The sequence below is a fragment of the Tenrec ecaudatus genome, chromosome 16, assembly GCF_050624435.1.
Source record: "Tenrec ecaudatus isolate mTenEca1 chromosome 16, mTenEca1.hap1, whole genome shotgun sequence".
NCBI classification, from domain to species: domain Eukaryota; kingdom Metazoa; phylum Chordata; class Mammalia; order Afrosoricida; family Tenrecidae; genus Tenrec; species Tenrec ecaudatus.
In genome coordinates, this window is record NC_134545.1 from 74,850,428 (window position 1) to 74,873,627 (window position 23,200).

General features: G+C 38.0%; 1 protein-coding gene across 4 annotated transcripts in view; it reads left to right on the forward strand.

Moving 5' to 3' along the window:
- Positions 1-22,941, forward strand: part of KIF20B (kinesin family member 20B) — a 61,084-nt gene extending 38,143 nt beyond the window's left edge. For 3 of the 4 annotated variants that reach the window (XM_075534132.1, XM_075534135.1, XM_075534134.1), the window contains 10 exons: positions 1,046-1,171; positions 2,164-2,291; positions 2,535-2,690; positions 5,508-5,684; positions 7,415-7,525; positions 14,559-14,756; positions 18,373-18,471; positions 18,865-19,015; positions 21,209-21,351; positions 22,735-22,941. In XM_075534132.1, the coding sequence (XP_075390247.1) occupies positions 1,046-1,171; positions 2,164-2,291; positions 2,535-2,690; positions 5,508-5,684; positions 7,415-7,525; positions 14,559-14,756; positions 18,373-18,471; positions 18,865-19,015; positions 21,209-21,351; positions 22,735-22,812 (1,367 nt within the window). In that variant the 3' untranslated portion in view covers positions 22,813-22,941. The remainder of the gene's footprint in view (positions 1-1,045; positions 1,172-2,163; positions 2,292-2,534; positions 2,691-5,507; positions 5,685-7,414; positions 7,526-14,558; positions 14,757-18,372; positions 18,472-18,864; positions 19,016-21,208; positions 21,352-22,734) is intronic. The other variant, XM_075534133.1, reaches the window with a different exon arrangement.
- The last annotated feature ends 259 nt before the right edge of the window (positions 22,942-23,200 follow it).

Consider the following 23,200-nt stretch of genomic DNA (forward strand, 5'->3'; position numbering starts at 1 on the left):
AAATAGCTTGGAACCATCACTGAGTCAGTATTCCTAATCTAGTATTCAAATGACTTTTATGTCATTTCTGTCTCCAGCTTATGTGTGCTAGCCTTTCTTTCTACTTTCCTTCCTTCAAATGTCAGGTTTCAGCCTTTTCTTGGTTGAAGCTTTTTGAGGCCATAAGAGCTCTCAGTGACCCTCTTTCCTGAATGTTAAAGACTGAATGCTTCTGTGACAGTTGGACTTTCTGCAGTGGTGCATCACATGTAGTTCTCTTTATGCTTTCTGTCAGGAGAAATTCTATCTGCCTAAAGATCTCTGGCCAGCTTCCTTATATCAGTAGCAGAAGTTCTGAAAATTACAATATATAATGTTTTGTTTTGCTATAAACTTCCTTAATGTGCATTTTGAGGGGGCCAACATTTGGAATTTTTGTCATTAAAAGTGGCATTTTTAGCATTCTTACCTGTGATACCAGTAAGAGTTTTTTTTTTACAAATTGTCTGCAGTGAGCCCGAAGTTTGCCTAATGGTATCACATAAGGCAACCAAGTGATCTTTTGTTATCTACTCTGGAGCTAAAAAAAAGTAGACTTTCTTAACAAGTCATTGTTGTACTTAGTTTTTAAGGCCAGAAATAATTTTGATAAAGGAAGTTGCACTGTAATTCCCAAAGGAGCTGGTCTTGAAAATACTAGAAATAAAAATGGCTTGAGAAGTTTTCTCTAAAAGTAAGCTAGGTTTTTTTTCTAAGACCCAGAATTTTGTTTATATAAAGTTTAATTACATAGAAAATTTTAAGAACTATATGAGAAGGCTTCCTCTCTTCCTGCCTTTTTGTCACACTTCCCTTCATCCATTCATCTGTACATCAAAAATTATTTAGTGTGTCATATATACCAGTGCTATTCTGGGCCTTAAAGATAGAGTATTGAGTAAGACAAAGTTTCTATCAGGATGGAAATCATGTTCTATTTTTATGAATTAAAAATACCTTTTAATCTTAGAAGAACTGGAGAGAGTTGTATATTCCATTAATTTCCAAATGTTCTCTAAATTTTTAGATCTAGATGTTAAAGAGAAAATAATTGCAGATATGCGAATGACACTGGAAGAACAAGAACAAACCCAGGTAGAACAAGAGCAAATCCTTGAGGCTAAATTACAGGAAACTGAAAGACTAGCCGCAGGTAAAACAGGACTGCTTATCTGTCTCAGAATGTGCTGTTTGGTTCGTTGTTTCAAATTTGCTTTTATTTTGCCTTCTCCAGAAGAGGGTAGCCGTCATCTGTGATGGTGAAGTATTTGGTGTGCTTTTGAAATCTTCTGTTGCATGTTATTTTCCACTGTGATGAAAATTGTTTTTTCTAAGAATTTAGGACATTTTAATACTGGATACAAGCTTAGGATTTTCCCAGGAGTACAATTGCCGCTGTTTAATTTTGTCCAGCTCTTAGCATTATCTTAAATGTTTTCCTCAGTATAAATACTCTGATCCATTGCCTCAATATCATCAGTTTGTTTGTTGGGTGTGGCAAATTTTAACACATTCTTAGTAATAATAAAGAAATATGTGGCTTGTGTAGAAAGGGCATGAAATGTAGAAGTAGTCATTTGCCTTTGCCATTTACTCTATGGTTTGGGCAGAACACTGGTGCTGTCCCATTTTAATTTTATTGATTTATTAAATGTATACCTTTATACAAGAGTATACATTAATATGCTACTATATATTGAGAAAATCAGGTGAAGTGATAAATTTAAGAACTTGTTGCAAACTGTAACTGAATATTTTGTGGTTGAAACAGTGAAGGTAAGTGCATGTCACTTCATGCCTCTTCAGCTGCTTTTATAGCTAGGACATAGGTTTATGTGGGAGACGGGGTGATTTTGTAAAATTTCGTATGTAATTAATGTTGACCTGAATTTATACTGTAAACTCCAAACAGTGTTCAGCAGAGTCCTGAGAGATTGTTGCAGTTCCTATTCACTGTGACTGTTGTGAAGCCATTGTAAAGTGGATTGGTTGGAACAGTATTTAGTTCATCTTGGTTTATGCTCCTCTTTTTATGGGCTGTGTTGATTCTTGCCTGTAGTTCTAGTCCATGCCACATACACTTTTATAGGGTCTGATTTTAATTTGCGCTTCTAAACATAATTTGATTTTATGATTTCACATCAGAATTGGAAAACTTGAAGGAAAAGTTCAAAGATCTGGAAGCCAAAAGTAATCAAAGTACAAATAAAGAACTTGACAGTCACACAGATGTGCTTAGTCAAAAGCTCAATAAGCTTCAAGATGAGTTGCAGGTATGATTTCATACATATGTGTATATACATATATTCATTATATTCATTAGATTCAGAAGTGTTTTATTTATGAGAAATAGGTGTGGGAATGTTAAAATATAGAGGCAATGAATAGATTCTCAATTTTGTATTCCATGTAAGGATAAATTGAAAATTATGGTTAAATGAAACAAGATAGGGAATGTTGGAAAATAATTTTTTTTAAAGGCATTTGACAGTAACTTATTCTATTTATGCATACAGGAATCTGAACAGAAATACAATGCTGATAGAAAGAAATGGATAGAAGAAAAAACAATGCTTATCACACAAGCAAAAGAAGCTGAGAACTTAAGAAATAAAGAAATGAAAAGACATGCTGAGGACAGGGAACGCTGTTCAAAGCAGCAGAAGGAAGTGGTGGGTAGCACTCATAACTCCCATGCATTTAGGCTGCTTTGGTTGGTTTGTTAACTGTGTTTCTAGGTTTCTTCCTGTTCTCTACATGGATGCCTTTGGTTCTTTAAAGACAGCTGTTGATCATAACTATTTTTTGGTCCCAATATATGTTTTAAACATTCTCTTCTATCAGGTTTTTTGTTTGTTTGTTTTTTAATTGTAGAAATGTATGTAACAAAACCTTTGAGAACTCAGCAGTGTTTTTCATGTACAGTTCAGTGACATCAGTTCCATTAATCATGTTGTATCACAGAAACTCAGTGCCCCCTGGGTTCACATGAATGGGATCGTAGAATAGCTTGCCCTTTTGTAACCGATGTATGTTTGTTTTTAAGGTTCACCCATCTTATAACATGTATGAGAGTAACTTTATTATAAAAAGTAGTGCTCCTAGGGGTCCAGTTCATAGATGTAGCGGTTTATTCCAAATGTGTTTCAGCATGTCTCTGTGATTAGAGGGTGGCTGCAGATAAGTCCTCTTGGTAATAACACTATTTGCTTTTGTCTCACTTGGTGTCTTCAAAAGACGCCAGTCAAAAAAGTGGTTTCTGTTGGGTTCTGCTGGGCCAGTTAAATTCAAAGCAGAAAGGTCAGCTCAGAAGGTTGTGTGACAATTTGCTGGGACCCCCAACGGAAATTTTGATAGGTTTTCTGCAAGGACACAGTATTATCACAAAGGCTTACTAGGAAGTGTTAAAGAAAATGGAAAGATGCACTAGTGAGAAGAAGCCCAGGGAAGTTGTACCATGTTATTTTTTTTCTATCACCTTGCAGCTGCTCATTCTCCAGTGGTCAACAAGACCTCTCTTCACAAGAATTTTATTGCTAAACCTGACCCCATCCACCTACTAACCTTGATCCTGCCTTTTATCCTTCTTTTTGTTTCTCAAACTCATTTAAAAGAAACATCATTGAGTCTCTCACAGTTGCCAAGACTGTTGTTTTGACGTGGTGTATATTGAAGAGCACAGAATTGTTTTGGGGAATGGTGAGAAAGATGGAAACATCGCCTTGTGGTGTGTATAGACTTAGATGGAGGATATGTCCAGAAATAAGCTTACCAGTTAGGTATTTTTGGTTAACATTGGTGGGAGGAAACATGGCTTAGAAGGGGGAAGAAGAATTAAACTCAGTATTGGCTCAAGACTGATTTTATGAGGCAGATGGTAGGCATTCCTCCAACCGTAACAATTCCGACACCATACATCCTCCCAACAGCACTGTGTCACTGGTTCAGTACTTCACTGCAGTGGCCATATCGGACTCACAGACAATACTCACACTTTGGGGCATATTAGGGAAGTTAACAAGTTACAAGCCAGGTTCCAAAATGCCCAGGACAGAGTCCTTGGTATCAACAGGCTCTTCTCTGCCATGCACAATAGCAGGCCTCTCTCTTTTCAGGATACTTGTCCTTCTACCCTGCCCTAGCAATCCCAAGTTCTTTTAACACTCCTGATAAATATGCATTGTCCATAATACTTTAAGTCTCAGCCTAAAAGGCTAGCTCCCTAAGTCAGCAAATCTAGCTTCTCCAAGAGTTTGTAGGTCCCTTACGCTGCAAAAAAGCCTGTCCGATGGCACTTAGTTTTTCCGCCTCTGAGCTCAGCAGCCTACTGCTCTTCGTTCACTTGCTACCCCTCTGCCACTTCTCTTGTGGTACAACTCTCTATCTCCTGTATTGAGGAAGTTCAAGGCATGATGACCTTGGGGCCCAAAAGACATGTTCTACTTCCAACTCTTCTTTCGTAATGTAGTGAGATAATCCCCTTCCTGCTTCTAGGTGGCTTGTTTCATACACAGTGGGAAGGCAAAATTGACTCATTCCCATTTTAGAGTGACAGTTTTTATATAATTAACCTTGTTAGGACTTATAATCTAGCTGACTCTTACAATCTATCCACATCTGCCCCACATTGTCTTACCCTAACCCGTCAGGAAAAGGGGCAATAGGCCTAGTCTACACGGTCTCACTCAGTTGTTTGGTGGGAGTTACAGAGACTGTAACTAAAGGAGCCATATTAAGTCAAGTACTGCACGACTAAAAAGGTGTTACACATTATAGTAGTACTTCTTGTAGACTTCTCATAGTATGACTTTTCTTTTTATGGCTGAGTAACAATAGTCCAGTGTACTTATAGTCCACGTTTTGTCTATCCATCTGTTGGTAATTGTACTTATTCTTGTAATGAACACTGGATGTCTCAATCCCAATTTATCTAGAAGTTTTCTTATTTTCCCCTTAACTTTTTAAACACCTTTTAGCAAATTATGAAAATGCCTACCTCCTTAATATCTGGATAAGGATATCTTAATATCTGCATAGTATCTTATAAATCTCTTCTTTCTGAGTGCCAACAGGTGTTCCCTACATTTTAAAACTTTTGGCCTTATTTTTTAACAGTTTTCATTTTTTATAACAGTTTTATTAAACTTTCTGTCTTTTAAACTATTTTAACATTACATGTGTATTTTACCTCATAAATAGATTTGCAGTGATCTTTTTTAGAGTCATTTAAATTGTTTCCAGAAGGTCAGATTGGTAAAAAGAGCTAAAAACTCTGTTTATTGAAATTAACAACTAGCATGCTTCATTTTAGAATCAAGTGAATGGGGAGAATATACAAAATATGGCCATTTAATGTATCTAAATATATTGTGCTATTTTGTTTGACATGTATTATTGCAGATTTCGCTGCTATTTGGTGTACGAAATAAATAAACCTTCTTGGATTCATAATGTTTCAAACTTCGGTATTTTCTCTATTTTTTGTCTAGGAGAAACTTACAACACAACTGGCAGAGAAAGATGCTGACCTTCAGAAGTGGCGAGCAGAACGAGATCAACTGGTGGCAACTTTAGAAATGCAGCTGAGAGCACTGATCTCTAGTACTGTGGAGAAAGACCATGAAATCGAACGATTGAAAAAGATTGTATCAGAGCTCTCTAAAACGGTCAGTTGAATCTTGTTTGTTTGTGCCTTTTTTATTAGACTTAAAAACTTTTGAAAAATATTTTTTAAATGTAAAAACAATTTTTTGGTAATCATTTTATTGGTGGCTCGTTCAACTCTTATCACAATCCATACATACATCCGTTGTGTGTCAAGCACATTTGTACATTTGTTGCCCTCATCATTCTCAAAACCTCTTTGCTTTCTGCTTGAGCCCTTGGTATCAGCTCCTAATTTTTTCCCCTTCTTCCCCGCTCCCCCCTCCCTCATGAACCCTTGATAACTTATAAATTATCACACTGGCTCGTGTGCTACTTCCATGTGGGCTTTGTTGCTTCTGAGCTAGATGAAGACCTTAGACACCTTTTGATAGTCAGGCACCATCAACTTTCTTCACCACATTTGCTTATGTACCCATTTGTTTTCAGCAGTCATATTGGGAAGGTGAGCACACAATGATATGATTTTTTTGTTCTTTGATGCCCGATAACATCCCTTCGGCACCTCATGATCACGCAGACTGGTGTGCTTCTTCCATGTGGGCTTTGTTGCTTTTGAGCTAGATGGCTACTTGTTTACCTTCAAGTTTTTCAGTAGATCAAAGATAAGTTAGTTTTAAAAATTATCTCCCTGCCTACCATGAAATATGAATTTTCAAACCTTTTCAATATGATTGAATTATTGAGCAATAGAAATTGCTCAAGTAGTTTGTTCATTGCTCCCAGGTAGAATAATTAACTCATGGTATATGGTTTAGTTTTTTAATCTACCTTTAAAAGCTGGAAAGGTGAGTCAGAATGAATATTTGGCAATATTGGGTAGGTAAATGAGAGGTGTAGTTTACTGTGCTTTTTTGGAGACTTCTTTTTTACAATCATTTTATTAGGGGCACATACAACTCTTTTCACAGTCCATACATACATCAATTGTGTAAAGCCCATTTGTACATTCATTGCCCTCATCATTCTCTAAACATTTGCTCTCCACCTACGCCCCTGGCATCAGCTCATTTTCCCCCTCCAACTCCGCTCTCCCTTCCCTCACGAACCCTTGATAATTTATTAATTATTATTTTGTCATGTCTTACACTGTTCAACATCTCCCTTCACCCACTTTTCTGTTTTGTCCAGCTCCCAGGGAGGAGGTTATATGTAGATCTTTTTAATCGGTTAATTTATCTGTTTTAAATCAAAATCTGAAATTTCCTAAGAGACTACTGAGATAGGGTGTAGCAATTGAACACTCAGTTCCTGAGAAAGTGGCATATGAGGGCAAGAGAGGGAACAAGAAAATAATTCCTTAGCTCTGTGGCCTTTCCACTTCAAGGTATGGGTTAATTTCAAGAAACGTGTAGTTTTACAAAACTTGTTTAATTCAAAGGATTCTTGGCCTTTAAATCCCAACTCAGTGCAGATGTTCACCATATCATTTAACCTTTTTTTGGTCTGTATTTCCTCTTCTGGAAAGTAGGAAATAATGATTTTGCAAGTATTAACTCAGTGGCAGTGAAAATAAACTGAAAATATATATATAAATTGAAAGTAATCTTTTAATTCCTACTTAGGAATTTATTCGAGTCTAAAGATGTTGGAGAGGAGGAAGTATGTATGTCATTTAAGGATATGAATTTCACTGTTTATTCCATAAAATCTCGATTTTTCTACTCTGTAAGCTATTTTGATATATTTTTAACCACATTGACTTAACTGCTTTAATACTTCCTTACTTTAGGAAAAACCAGATGTGGAAATCAAGCCCATACGTATTAGTCCAATGGAGCCTAGTGAGGTTGAAACGGAAACTCAACCAACAAGTCTTCAAAATTTAACAAATGAAGTTGAGGTGAGTATTTGTTAATACAATCTACTTTGATAGTAATCATTGTTTGCAGGCACTTTGCTGCACAAATGGCTAAGTATGATTTTGGCTGGTTGAACTAAAAGTACAGGCTCTTGAGGAGAACATTTTCAGGAAAAGTAGTTCCCAATTGGGTAACCTTCTCAAAAAACAAAGCATACACTAATTAAAAAAAAAAAAAATAACTTGGTGGTGAGAAAAATTTCACAAAAGATAAAATAAGCAAAACAAAACCAACTCTTATTGAGTCTACCCCAGCTCCTAGCAACCTTATAGATCAGGGCATAGCTGCTTCACAGGGAGCCCACGGCTGTGAGTGCAGGATAGCAGGCCTGCCTCATGTGTCAAGATCCCACGGAGTGGCTGATAGGTCTCAGTGGCTAACCTCGGTTCCAAAGCCCATGCAAAACCCAATGCACCCTGTAGGATCCTTAAGGATGAAATAGGAGTAATTATTTGCTGTCATTAGCAGTTTCTTAATGAAGCATTTAATTAAATAGTGGAACTTTGTGTTTGGGTTTGAAATTTTAATTGTGGTTGGGAGATGTTGAGTTAATTATTCTGTCGCACTGGCCCAATATGACAGTAGAATTGCCCTGTAGATAAGCATCTTTCCTAGATTGGGTAATCTAGGAAAACATTAGGAGAGGCATGACTGTAACAAAGTTAAAAAAACAACAACAAACACATACTTGTTTCTATGTCTTAAGCTAGCCATTTGCCTCAGATGTCTGCTTTTAGCCAGAGTGGTGTTAAAATGTAACCTTCGTGCTCAGTGGATCAGCTAGTTCAAAGACAAGTCCTAGCTCTTTTTAACTCTGATAAATGGATCCAAGATTTTATTCCTTCTAAGTTGGCTACTTGTGAATTGATAAGGAGGAATAAGTTTAGTCCCAGCTAATGAAGGTCCAATTTACCTTGATTTATGTCTATTCCAACATCACACACACACCCCTCCCTGGATGATGTTGGGCAAACTTCAGGGATCTGTTTCTGTTTGACAAAGGCTTCTCTAACCTGTAACACGTGTTCTGTAGAATACTGGACTAAAGACTGGTAGTACTTCAGTAATTCAAGTTGAATATGTTATGGTCAGCACGGACAATATAAGGAGTGGCTGTAGGTTTCTAAGTAGCTAGATAGTGATGTTGAAATGATGTAGACCTCAGATTTTAAGGCTTTAGTTTAGGATAAATTTTACGTTTCACAAGGCTTTGTTATTTGGGTCCTTATTTCATTGGTTCCTTGAACTAGACCAGACGGTAGAGAGTGATAGGGACGTTGTAGATTTTGTTAAAGACGTAAAAGTTGACACAGTTCTTTGGTTGTCTGTTGAAATGAGGCCTCTGGTGTTTCCAAAGAGTTTTTGGTGTTTCCTAGGTGGTTATGTTTTCATTAAGTTCTTTGCTATGTGAAGGTTACTATACGTGACAGCAGAAGAGTTTTACCCAATGTGAAAAATCTGCAAATCATGACTTATCCGTATTTGGTTTTTGAATAAAATCCTACTGACATTCAAGTGTAATCCTAGAAGGTAGAGAGTATTACCCGGGAGTGATTACCCAGACCCTAAGGTGTTTGCTAGGATTTCAGTGAGTACACATAGGGCAATGGGCGGTAACCTATTTAGTCATAAAAAAACTTTCCTCATGAATATTTAAAAATATATCTATCCTTTCCCTTGTGGGAAACTTTATGCTAGATTCACAACATGCAAGGAATTGGTAAGCTTTCTTGTTTAGACCCACTCCACAATTTAGTGACAGGATCTTGGTAACAGCTTACATTTTTCATGCTCAGATTTTGTCCATTTGGATTAATTGTTAGGTGCAACCAGGAACAGAATTTCATAGGAAGTGAGCTTGTGGCAGAAAGATGGGATATAGATAATTAAGGCAGTCAAGAACGGGGCAGGAGAGCATCTAAAAACGTATCCCACAAACATATCTGTTGTGATTTCCACTAGTTTGGAAGTAGCTGCCACAGTCCTAGGACAGTAAGATATCCCCTGGTTTCAGGGGCAAACTGGGCTATCATTAACCGACAGGTCCATCATGTAACCTATCTTAAATGTTTTGAGTTTGTGTGCCCAAAGTATTTTCAGATACATCTTGGAAAAATAGGGGAAAATGTCTGAATGGCAATTAGGGAAGGTTACAATGGACATGCTCATTGGAGTTTCATTTAATTGAACTACAGCCTCTTGATATTCTGGTGCAATGTTTCATAAGCCCAGATCAGACACACAGCCTTGCTTGTTGAATGTCTTGAGGACTTGAAGCTCTTGCTGCTGAAGATCAAAAATTGCAGCCTTCAGTGTGCATCACACCTCAAGATAAAATAAAAATTTCTCACAGCTGTAGCAGTAAGCACCATCATGATAAAGATGGAAGTTATTGAATATTTCATTTTGTCTGGATCCACAGTCATCTCTTGAAAGCAGTAATCAAAAAATTAAAATTAAATACTTACTGCATTGGGCTAATCTTCTACAAAAGACCTCTTTAAAGTGCCAAAAAGCAAAGATACCGCTTTGGGGGTTAAGGTGTGCCTGATACAAGTCATGGTATTTTCACTCACTTTGTATGCATGGGAAAGCTAGGCCAGGAATAAGGAAGACTAAAGACAAATCGATGCATTTGAATTAGGTTGTTGGTGAAGAATATTAAATATACCATGGACTGCCAGAAGAAACAAGTCTTTATTGAAAAAAGTACCCCTAGAATTCCTCTTAGAAGTAAAGATGGGGAGATGTCTTCCCATGTACTTCGGACGCTTTTTCAGGAGGGACCAATCCTTGGTGAAATAGAGGATCATCCAGACAGAGGATGGCCATCTTTAAGTTGAAATGACACAGTGATTGTAAAAATAGGCTCAAACAGTAGGAACTTTTTATTGTGATTTAGGTGAAAGTTTACAAAGCAGGTTATCATCAGTTTTACATTAAAGAAAGTAATACACATTTTGTTTCAACGCTTTCATGTCATTCCTCTCAGTGCATCTCTTACCCTTCATCCCTGTTTCCATTTCTCCTCCTTGCCCAACCCTCTTAACTTAGGTAAATGCTTTTTTTTTTTCATCTTAAATGATTGATTTTCTTAACATGGGGGTGAATTTAGTTCCAGCAAAGGGTGTCTGAAGGCCAAAGTTTTGGCAGTCCTAGTCTTTCTCCAACCAAAAGCTCAATCCCTTTTGTGAATTTGAATTCTCTTCTACTTTTTTCTTCCACTCTTTCCAGGACCTTCTAATGGAATCCTGTTCAGAGCAGTTGGTAGCAGCAGTCAGGCACTATCTAGTTCTGGTATCAGGTTCATGGAGATGGATGTTTGCATAGTCCATTAGTCCATTGGATTAATTGTTTCTGTATGCCTTTCAATTTTTATCACTCTTTCTTCTGGATAGGGAGAGGCCAGTATTTATACTGTACAGTTGCTTATGAGCATTTTAGATCCACGGTGCTGCTTAGCACATTATCTTTGTGAACTATATTACACCAGTTGACCTTTGTGCCTGTCCCTCAAGACCATGAGCCTGAGGCCCTAGGCCCAGTAACTAATTCCCTCAGAGGAGTTTGGTTAGATCTAAGACATTTTCTTAACTTTGCCCTCTGTATATTCCACCACATTCATAGATAGATTTGCAGCAAAGGTAAATAGATTCCATCTGTAATGTAAGAAAACATAGAGCTAATTCATAAATAAAGGTTTAATTCTTGGTGTCACAGGCAGTCATATCTATTAGACATTACTTTCCTTCAGAAATTTATGCATGCTGCTCTAAGAGCCCCTGGCTCTAATTCCCGAATAGTTCAGTGTACTTACTTAATATATACCACAGCTGAGTGGATAGTTTGATTCTGCTAGTTTATATATTTCTATTGCCAGCATGTAATCACTTGACTAGGCTGGAGGTTCAAAATGATTCACTTACATACCTGGCAGTTAATTTCAGGAGTTCAGATTGCCTTCTCACAATCTATGACTAGACTTTGAAAAAAGGGGGAATATTGTAAGAGCTAGTGAGTGTTCCAGGAATGGGCTTTTGAAGAGTTACAAAACTTCTCAGGACTTTGTCTCAGAAGAACCATGATGTTACTTCCACCATAACCTAGAGATCTTGGAAATCACAAGGCAATTTCAGATTTGGATAGAAGGGAGTTAAATTCTATATCTCTGTGGGAAGAATAGCAATGAATTTGCTTTCAACTTTGATCTCTCAAGTAGGGTGTTTTCTTAATTCTAGACTTTTCCCTTGTAGATGAACAATTTAGCATCATTGAAGTAGTGTTTATACTAACCCCTCTGTTTTTTGAGTTGATTCTGACTTTTAACAACCCTAAAGAGCAGAGTAAAACTGCTCTAAACGATTTCTGAGGCTCTAAATCTTAACAGAGCCTTATCTTTCTCCCATGGAACTACTGGCCTTTTAGTTGTGCAATGAGTTAACCAGTATGCCACCAAAACAATAGGGCCTAGTAGCTTTCAAAGCAAAATTTCCAGGTAATTTTTTAAATCATACATGTTTGAGAGATGTAGTCTCTAAATTTTCTTAACATACTATGTATAAATCTGGAGAAGGTATAATAAGGTTTCGTTCTGTTCTTTAAAAAATTGTTTTATTAAGTGCGCATACAACTCTTATCACAATCCATACATACATCAATTGTGTAAAGCACATTTGTACATTCAGTGCCCTCATTATTCTCAAAACATTTGCTCTCCACTTAAGCCCCTGGCATTAGGTCCTCATTTCTTTCCCCTCCCTCCCTGCTCCCCCATCCCTCATGAACCCTTGATAATTCATAAATTATTGTCACATCCTGTCCTGTCTGACATTTCCCTTCACCCACTTTTCTGTTCTCCGTCCCCCAGGGAGGAGGTCACATGTAGATCCTTGTAATTGGTTCCCCCTTTCCAAACCACCCTCCCTTTACCCTCCCAGTATTGCCACTCACACCACTGGTCTTGAAGGGATCATCTGCCCTGGACTCCCTGTGTTTCCAGTTCCTATCTGTATCAGTGTTCAGGTCTAGCCAGACTTGCAAGGTAGAATTGGGATCATGATAGTGGGAGGGGGGGGGTGAAAGAGGAAGCATTTAAGAACTAGAGGAAAGTTGTATTTTTCATTGTTGCTACACATTCTAACTGGAAGTTGTAGTTTTCATTGTTGCTACACATTCTCACTGGCTCTTCTCCTCTTTCTGTAAGGGGATATACAGTGGCTTACAAATGGGCTTTGGGTCTCTACTCTGTACTGCCCCCCTCATTCACTGTGGTAAGATTTTTTGTTCTGATGATGCCTGATACCTGATCCCTTCAACACCTCGTGATCGCACAGGCTGGTGTGCTTCTTCCATGCGGGCATTGTTGCTTCTGAGCTAGATGGTCGCTTGTTTACCTTCAAGCCTTTAAAACCCAGATGCTATATCGTTTGACAGCCAGGCACCATCAGCTTTCTTCACCACATTTGCTTATATACCCATTTGTCTTCAGCGATCTTATCATGGAGATAAGCACACAATGATATGATTTTTTTTGTTCTTTGATGATTGATAACTGATCCCTTCGGCACCTCATGATCACACAGGCCGGTGTGCTTCTTCCATGTGGGCTTTGTTGCTTCTGAGCTAGATGGCCACTTGTTTACCTTCAAGCCTTTAAGACCCCAGATGCTATATCTTTTAAGACCCCAGATGCTATATCTTTTGTAGCCGGGCACCATCAGCTTTTTTCACATTTGCTTATTCACCCGCTTTGTCTTCAGCGGTTGTGTTGGGAAGGTGAGCATCATAGAATGCCAGTTTAATAATAGAAGAAAGTATTCTTCCATTGAGGGAGTACTTGAGTGGAGGCCCAATGTCCTTCTGCTGCCTTAATACTAAACCTATAAATATATGCACATAAATCTATTTCCCCATCCTCATATATAATATATATTTGCATATGTACATTCCTTTATCTAGACCTCTATAAATGCCCTTTGCCTCCCAGCTCTCTCCTCTATTTCCCTTGACTTTCCTCCTGTCCCACTATCATGCTCAGTCCCCACCAGGGTTTCAGCAATTCCTCTTGGTTACATTACCCTTGATCATGCTCCACCAGCCCTCCCACACCCTCCTAACTACCGATTTGGATCACTTGTTGTTCCCTTGTCCCTATGTTTGTTAGCACCACTAGCTTTCTCCCCACCTCCCCCTCTCCCATGTTCCCCCGGAACTGTCAGTCCTGTTGTTTTCTCCTCCAGATTGTTCATCCAACCTATCTTATGTAGACAGACCAGCGGAGATAATAACAAGCACAAAAACAAGACAGAGCAAAACCAAGCAACAATATATAACAAAACAACAACAACATACCAATTACAAAAGACAAAGCACAACAAGAAAGAAAATCTTGTAGTTAGTTCAAGGATTGTTTGTTGGCCTTTAGGAGTATTTTCCAGTCCAGTCTGTTGGGGCACCACGCCCTGACCCCAAAGTCCACCTTCAGCATTCCATGGGGACCTTGTTCCTCCCCCTTAGTGTTTTGCCTCCGTGTGGCGGGATCAGATCAGGTGCAATTCCCACACTGTGTCTCTGGTGTTGTCCCCTGTAGGGGCTATGGGTCAATGAGCAGCGTCATGTCTCATAGTGGGGCCGGCCATGTGGTCCTCTCTGTGGACTGGCTGCTCTAATTGGGAACATCGTCCTCAAGGCCTGATGGGCCAGTTTGTACTCCACTCTCTCCTCCTCCCCCTTCATCTGCTCCTTCGTGCTCCGATCAGATATGTCTCTCTCCCGGAGCTGCAGATTCAATGCTGTCCTTTGAAATAAATTCTTCTGAGGGGCTCATTCTGTTCTTGTGACAAATTTGCCAGAGTACAATTTATCTTTCATGTTAAACCTTTCCCTACTTGTGGTCTTCAATAGACCATGAAGGTGCTTAATTCTTTGTGATTTATAAATTCATGTTCTACAAATAAGATTTTTCCCTTTCTAATTCTGTTCTTTTTTTTTTTTCTTTTTCTAATTCTGTTCTAGGATGGCTCTGTAGTCCTTGACTCTTGTGAAGTATCAACAGAAAATGTCCCAAGTACCCGGTTCCCACAACCTGAGTTAGAGATTCAGTTCACACCTCTGCGGCCAAACAGAGTGGCAGTGAAGCACCCTGGTTGTGCCTCCCCCGTGACGGTTAAGATTTCTAAGTCCAGGAAGAGGAAGAGTAATGACATTGAAGAGGTAAATAAAATAAGTAAGTCTTATGATGAATCTGAGTGATCATGAACAATAATTATGCTGTAGTGTGTTGCCCTCTTATTTGTAAGTATTGTTGCAAGACACAAAAATCATAACTTATGCTATCTGTATGTCCACTAAGAGTATCATTCTGGTTTAATAGTTCTCAAACAAAGCTCATGGTATTCACACTTCCAGTGAAGATGTGATAGGTCAAATAGCAGTACTTCGCAGTCACACTCTCCATTCCTTGATGCTAGCCACTGTTTCTCTGTTCTCAACCTTTTCACCCTTCTCCCCGAGGTAAGCCAGACTTTATCCTTGACCACACGGATTCGGGTCTCTGGGTTCCACCATATTCTTAGGAGTCTCTACGACCCAGTGCACCTTAGACCATTGGTCCTTCTCTGTATTTCTCTTTCGATACCCTGTTAGGTCATAAACTGAAACTACTATCAATCTTCATTCATTGCCTTTCTGTTACCCAGGGCTGAATCTTCACAAATCAACTGCCTTCATCAGTAATTCAGAGATTATTACCTATACGTATAGGTACCCATACATTAGAGCCAGGAAGCATCAGGGAAAGACTGGAGAGTCATGGCATGGGTCTCTCCATCGTTACCAGAGATATGTCTGTCACACCCTCTGCCAGGCTTGACTGTTCACACCCATGCAGGAAGCCAAGAAAAGGAAACTTCAGAGTTCCACAGTCCTTTGGGCCCAATCCACGGTTGTGAATGGTTAACATTATGCATGATTGATTGCATCCTGAGGCCTGTTGCCAGGAGGAGGGCTTTGGATCCCCTACTCATTTATTCATGTTTTACTGTTACCTGGAAATTTCATTAAACAAAGGCCTTCTGGTTTATTGAAAATTCCTAGGACTATTTTCAGAAATAGTTAAGGTATCAAACTAGCTCTTCTCACCAAAGGTAAAAAGGATTCTTAGGGAAATTAGAGAAACGGCAATGACTCTTCAGTTAAATATAATTTTTGTCATTTAACCCCCCAAAATAATCTCTTTTTTAGGAAGTTTTAACAGAGAAATTCCCATCAGCTCATATTAAAATTTGAATCCCTGTAGTACTAGCAGGAGCCTGGTGGTGTACTGTTATGTGTTGGGCTTGAGATTCTCAGTTTAAAACCACCAGCCCCTCTCTGAGGGAAAGATGCGGCGTTCCAATCCCACAAAGAGTTGTGGTCTAGGAAAGCCCCTGGGGTAGTTCTGCCCTGTCCTGTAGGATCGCCATGAGTCAGAATTGACTTGATGACAGTGAGTATGTAGTGGTAGGCTAAAAGCTGTTTACCTACCTCTGCTTACTGCAGGTTTCTGACGGTAATGCTGCCAAACATTCTGCCACATCCAAACTATGCTGATTGGCAAGTCACATATGCTTTCTGATTCTCCATTACCTTGTTTTAAAAATAAGGGATTAGAGCTCATGTATATAAATCACCTGTCTATTATTTTTGCAACTTGGTGGTGACATAATGAAGGTTGATAAGTTTTTTCTAAAGCAACATGTTTTCAATTTAAAACTAATAATAATTATGTCTTTGGCAAAATAATTTTTATCCAATTTCTTTTTTTTTCAACTCCATCAAAGAGTAATTTCTTTTCAAGCTGGTGGAAGAGCAGAAATAGTATTAACCATATTCCTGAGGCTCTCTGTCAGGTAATAAGTTTATTAAATGAATTAGTAGCACTGTCCTAGTATACATGGAATATCTTTAGAAATTATAGAGCTTTAGTTAACCTTTAGTATCTCTCTATTTTATGAATCATTTTATTGGAGGCTCCTACAGCTCTTATCACAATCCATACTTACATCCCTTGTGTCAAGCACATTTGTACATATATTTGCCATCACCATTTTCAAAACATACCTTTAGTATATACCTTCAATAGCCATTTAAAACATTATAAAAGGGCTTCAAAACTTTAGAAGAATGGAATGGAAAGATAATGGGATTTTCCCACAGACTTGTTGAAGCCTGCTTGTTAATTTATTCATTCTTGTAAAGTTGACTTCTTCCTTGATTTATTTTTTCCCCAGGAAGAATGAAAGTGTGAATTCAAGGGGTGGTATTCAAGGGGTGAAATAAAACGAGGGACTTTGTTTCTGTTTTCATTTTACTTTTGGCATCGACACCCAAGTGTATTTCAGAAAAGATGTATGGACTGCTGTCGATAAGACCTAGGAAAAGCACAGCGTTGACAGTACTTGCTAAGTCTTCACTAGAGTATGTTGGACTGGACTTAACAGAAAAGGGCTTCTGTTAAGAGGTAACACAAGTTTACAAGTTATGAAACGCAAAATCCAGGGGACTCTGAACTAACTGATCCAAGCAGGAGAACAATCTTGGACCCCGCTTCCTGAACAGGGTCGGTTCTCAAGCAAAATCACATTTCTTTAAAATGGTTTACCAAATAATGTACTTATTATAATGTGGAAAGTGACAGAGAGAAATGACAGGCTGCCTTCTCCATGCAGAAGTTGCTTTTGACTCAAAATAGAGTTTTGGCCTAGCCACCATCCCATGGCAGGAACCTTAAAAGCTAGGTTGGAGTATTCTTTTGTGATAAATTGAAAATCTTACATATAATGCTATATTCCAAAACGAGGACTCCACAAAGAATTCTTCACAGGGTATTTCCCATCTGTGGGTTTATTATCCTTATGCCTTCTCTCGTTGCAGCCTATGGTGAGCTGTCCTTTTTGACCCACCCCCACCCTCCCTTTCTTTTTCTTGGAATATGATTTTTCCAGCTCCAATTACTTTTACTGTCTAGCTTGGACTCTGAGGTTTCAATTGTGATCTTTGCTGTTTCTCTTCTTGCCCTTCCCCCCTCTTATGCTTATAGTAGAATAGTTGGTGCAACTGGGATTTGTACCAGGTCGATTCCGTGAATATAGTTGCAAAAACCATACCTGGCTGTGCCGTACTGCAAGGAGAAAGGCCAGAATGCCAGCTCATGTACCAGGGGAAGAAGATTGCACCATTTCTTAATTTTCATAATTTTCCTGTACACATGATGAAGTTTTTGTTTTATATTTCTCCATTTTGGTTTTGATGCTACCACATTTTTATTAGAGATCTTAGCCATAAATACTCTGTATGGTTTAGGCTTTGGTGAAAGGATAGGTGTAATGCTGTATTACATTTTAAAGATCTGATTGTTTTCTTTTTAAAACCACGAGGTTCAAGTAAAATATATTCTCTCCTGTTTTCCTCATACATTAATCAAATAATTTTATTATACATAATGTGTGAGGAAAATTTATAACTTTGGTAAGTGTTTCCTAACATTGAGACTTACTTGACATCTGGGCCCCGGCAATTCGTTGTGTTGGAAGGCTACCTTGTGTGTTGAACAGGTATTAGCAGTATCTTTTTCCCATGCAAGTAGCACCCTCTTTCCTGCCCCTTGATTCCCAAGTAATGATAACCGAAAATGCCTTCAAACATTTGTTCCCTGGCATCATCACTGCTGATTGAGACTGAGTGGTATAAGTGATACTATAGAGCTCACAGATTTTATTTTTGACTCTGGAGAAAAAGAAAATATAGTGAATTAATTAGCCAAGCTGAAATTCTTTCTTTCTTTTTTAAGGATTTGATGTGTGAAAATAAGAACACTACACCCAGAAGTAATTTGAAGTTGTTCCCTATGTCAGAACATAAAAATTCTCCTGTCCAAAAGGAAGAAAAGGTTTATCTTTTTCTTTGCCTCAAATTGACCGTTTCCAATGAAACTCATTTATCATCCTTTTTCTACATATGTAAAATCTGCTTTGGAATGTAATCTAACATTTGGTGGCCAGTAGCTGGCACCTTTTCGTGTGTTCATTTCTGACTTACCACTCCCTGCTTGTCACACTTACTCTGTCATTCCTAGGTCTTTTCATCTGTCTCCTGGTAAATACTACTTCAAGTTTCATATCTGAGAAGTTATAGCCTGACTGGCTTTTAAAACTCTACTTCTTAATTATACATTGTCATTGAGAAAGTGGGAATATTTTGACTGTTTTTGCTAAATCTAAGCACAGCTGTAGTTAATTTCCTCTTCAAAATTATTCATAAATTCCAAAAAAATGTTTCTTAGGTTTCTGTGCGTCCATCATCTAAGAACACTTACTCTCTGCGGAGTCAAGCCTCCACAACTAGTATCAACCCGGCCACGAAGAGAAAGGACGGAACACTACAGAAATTTGGAAACTTCTTTCAACAATCTCCAACCATTCTTCAATCCAAAGGTTTGCATGGCATGAAATGCTTTCTAATGTTAGTTGTTGCGTAAATCAAACAACAGTTAACACAGTGAGCATACCAGAACGTCTGATGATAATCCCACTATGTGGTGGAGCTGAGAGGCCTATATGTAAATGATCCAGGGAAGGCTGTTTAATGATCTTTTTATTCAATTTTTCATCCAACGTTTAGAAGCCGCGTTGTGGTGATGGAGAAATGAGCGGCGTGCTAAAGGAGCGGTGGCGTGAATAGAGCGATTCTAGTTAGTGGGCTTTGGGAAGATTTTTATGGAGATGAAATTTAACCTGAACTTTGAAAGGATTTCATGATTATAACAGATAGGAGAAAGGATATTCTAGGGAGACTCTTCTGCCCCAAATAATTATAACCTCTGGACTAGAGGTATTTGTTGTTTTAATATGCTACTTAGCCTCCTTGTGTTTTTTTTTTCAGTGTTGAAAGATGAATATGCTTGGCACCTTTTTACTTTATACTGTAGATATAAATATGTGTGTGCATATGAGGGCAAGTCAAAAAGTATTGCATAGACAATCATAATAACCTTTATTAAATAAATATATCAAACGATTGTTTCTTGACACTTCCTCCATCTCTGTCTGTATAGTTCTGAAGGTGACGTTTACATTCCTCTACCCCTTCTTCTGAAATATTCTGTGCTCTTGGATTTAGACCGTGTCACGTTGGCAGCTCTGACACCCTCCAAGGATGCTCCTTTTCCATGCTCTTACTTTAATCACAAACGTCAATCCAAAGGGGGAGGGTTTCTCTGAAAATCCTACAGGAAAGCCCTTGCTCCATTAGAAGAATGAAGAGATGCTTTGTTGTGATGGAGAGAGGGAAATTTAGCTTCTTCTGATTAAGTTTCTATGATTATTTTGTGCCCTTCAAGACACAGTATATCAAGATCACCTCTTTGGAATCTCAAAGACCGGTTGCCATGAACCTTGCAAGCCAATCTCTTTACCTTGACTTTAACTGGTCTAGCATTTCGCTCAAAAGGCGCTACTTAGATTGGACCTTTATACTTGAAGGCACTTTAATCAGACTCTGGAGGTGCAGACACTTACACCTTGGGCTGCTGACTAGAAGTTCAAAACCACAAGCTGCTCCTGTAGAAATTTGAAGCCTTGGAAACCCACAGAGCAGTTCTACTCTGCCCTTTAGGGTATCCATGAGTCAGAATTGACTTGAGGGCAGTCAATTTTTTTTGGCTTAACCAGTCTCAAGACAAGTGCATTACTGAGAGGACTTATCTGCAGCTATCCACAAATCACAGGGGCATTTATAAAGACATTTTGTTTGGAATAGATCCATACATGTATGAATTCGAACCATTTTATTTTATCATTTTATTAGGGAGCTCTTACAAATCTATGAAGAGCCATCATTCATTTGTATTAAGCACACTTGTACAAATGTTGCTATCAACATTTCCAAAACATTTTCTTTCTGCTTGAGCCCTTGGTATCAGTTCCTCTTTTTTTCGCTTCCCTCTCCCGTCCTTGTGAATCCTTGATCGATTGTATATTTCTGATATTTGTTCCCCCCTTGGGGGGGTGGGTTATATATCCAGCCTTGTGATGGGTTCTCCGTTTCTCCCTCTTCCCCCTACTGTCCCCACCATCTCCCTTCCTTCATGATATTACTACTCCCGCTACTGTTCCTGAGTGTTTTATCTGTCCTGAATTCCATGTGTCGAGAGCTCTTATTTGTAACAATGTGTGTGCTCCAGTCTAGCCAGATTTCATTGGTGCTGTACTGTACCTGGTTGAATTGTCCCTTCTTTGTAACTCTTCTGTGGGGGGATGTCCAATTATCTGCAGATCAGCTTTGGGCTTCTACTCCAACCCTCGTCATTCACATCAATATTATTTTCTGTTTTGTATCTTTTGATACCTGATCCTGTCGACATCTCATGAATGAGTTTTCTTGGTTCGCCTTTTCTATGTGGTAAGCCTTAGCTTGCATTTGACTTAGTGTTGTGCTTGTTTGATCATGATTGTCTGTGTTCACTAAGCATCACTTTTTTCTTGGTGAGTTTTCTGCGTGTCATTTGGCCATGTAGAGTGCAGTGCTTTTCTCTGTGGCCTCGTGCGTGCTTTCTTTTTAAGAATTTTAAATCTTTGTACCTAGGACATTTTTATTTCATTAAATTAATCCTAAAACTCCTTTTTTAGCAAAAAAGCTAATTGAAACAATAAGCACTTCAAAGCCGGTAAATATGGATGCAAGCAAAGAAAATGTATCACGACCTAAGCGAGCCAAACGGAAATTATACACAAATGAAATTTCATCTCCTATTGACATAGCTGGCCACGTGGTAAGCTAGTGTTTCCTTTTTTATGAATATCCAACTGTTTATGTTCTTTTCAAATTTCAAAGTGCTTGTTATAATATTACTTAACAGTAGTTAGTATTTCTCCTATTCAGATGTAATTTTAAATGCTCTATTTTTGGTCACAAGTGTTAATTTTTTAGTAATTAAATAGAAATACTGGATTAATGTGTACATGTTACATAACATTTGCACTTGCAAGTTAATCAGAGGAATTTTAATTTTAATTCCATAAGTAAGATTAACCACTGTGTGTTTATTTGCATGCACCATCTATTTTTCTTGTGATTTTTTTAAACACAAACCATCTTCAAATGCAGGGAACACTGATGGTGTAGTGGGTGTAGTTCCAAACTACCAGCCCTCAAGAGGTCGGCCCACGAGAAGGCCTTTTCTTGCCTCTACAGAGTTAGTCCTGGAAACCTACAGGGACAGTTCAACTCTGCCCTGTAGGTGGCTATGCATCAGAATTGACGCCATGGCAATGAAGTTCTAAAATGCACATGGTCAAAAATAACAAAATTGACAATAATTTCCTCCCACCTTTCTACTAATCATTCCAGGTTCTGTTAAGAAAACATGTTGCCACCCTTGCTCTGTGACTCATTCTCACTCACACTAGGCTGTGCTATTCAGGGAAAGGTCTAATTTCCTATTATTTTATATTGGCGTTTGCCTAGAGTTTGAAAGTGAAGTTAGAAAAATAATGAAAGGATAAACCTCAACAAGCGGTGGCCAAGAGAAATCAGGAGAGACTTTGTAATCGTAGCTATTAGACACTTGAAGGCGGGTGGTAAAGAATTAGTGTCAATTAGGAAATGTTCTTGTATAGCTGTTCAGTTGGCCATTTTTCCATTTTTCACCATCTGTCTGTTTAGTACATAATTTCTTCCCTTGACTGAATATTGCTTCCTGTCTTGGTTGCAATATTAGGCATTTTCTACTTCCTAAGTTTTATTAAGCTTGTTATAATAGGTCATTTAGGGAAAAAATTACTTGCAACTCTTATCTCCAAGTATTTCAATAATTTCAAAAGATTTATGGAGACATGGAATTAAAAAAATGAACCCTTTCCATGAGCATTTTGAAGCCCGCTAGTATATATGCCCTGAATTGATTAGAAAGGTGTAGGATATTATGTTTACGGAGTCAAGTCATGGTGTTACTCTTTTACAAAATACATGATGTCTTTAAGCATGCATTTTTTATGGAAGACTATAACTGTACTCTAACAGGAAAAAACATTTTCACAATGTACCCATTACTTCATTTATTAAGTACATGAACTATTGTAAACAAATTAAAATTTATATTTTTATTTAAATTATAAATAGCTCTAACTTTTCACTTGAAATTTATAAATTTCAGATATTAATGGACCAGAAAGTAAAGGAAAGCGATCACCAGATCCTCAAACGACGACTTCGAACCAAGTTGGCTAAGTAATATATCTGTTGTGGAGAATGTTTCCATGCAAATTTTATTTTCACAATCATTGTAACTTACATCCTAACTTTTAAAAGATAATTGTATATATTTTGATGCCCTGAATCACTCTATATATCATTTGCTATTTTATACATAGTATAATTTTACTTAAATAAAAGATTGTGATAAATTTTGTTGACTTCTTTTATAAAGCTTTTATAAATAACTTCTTTTAAATTGGATGTATTTCCCCTTTTTCATTCCATGAGGTCATTGAGGATTCTGTGGAAGGTGTTTCTATTTTTATGCATGGATTTTACAGGTCAGACATGTATAAGACATACATAACAGGGTCATAGTTGTGGGGTTTTTTTGTACAAGTCATTTCAAAAATCTGTTTGAATTA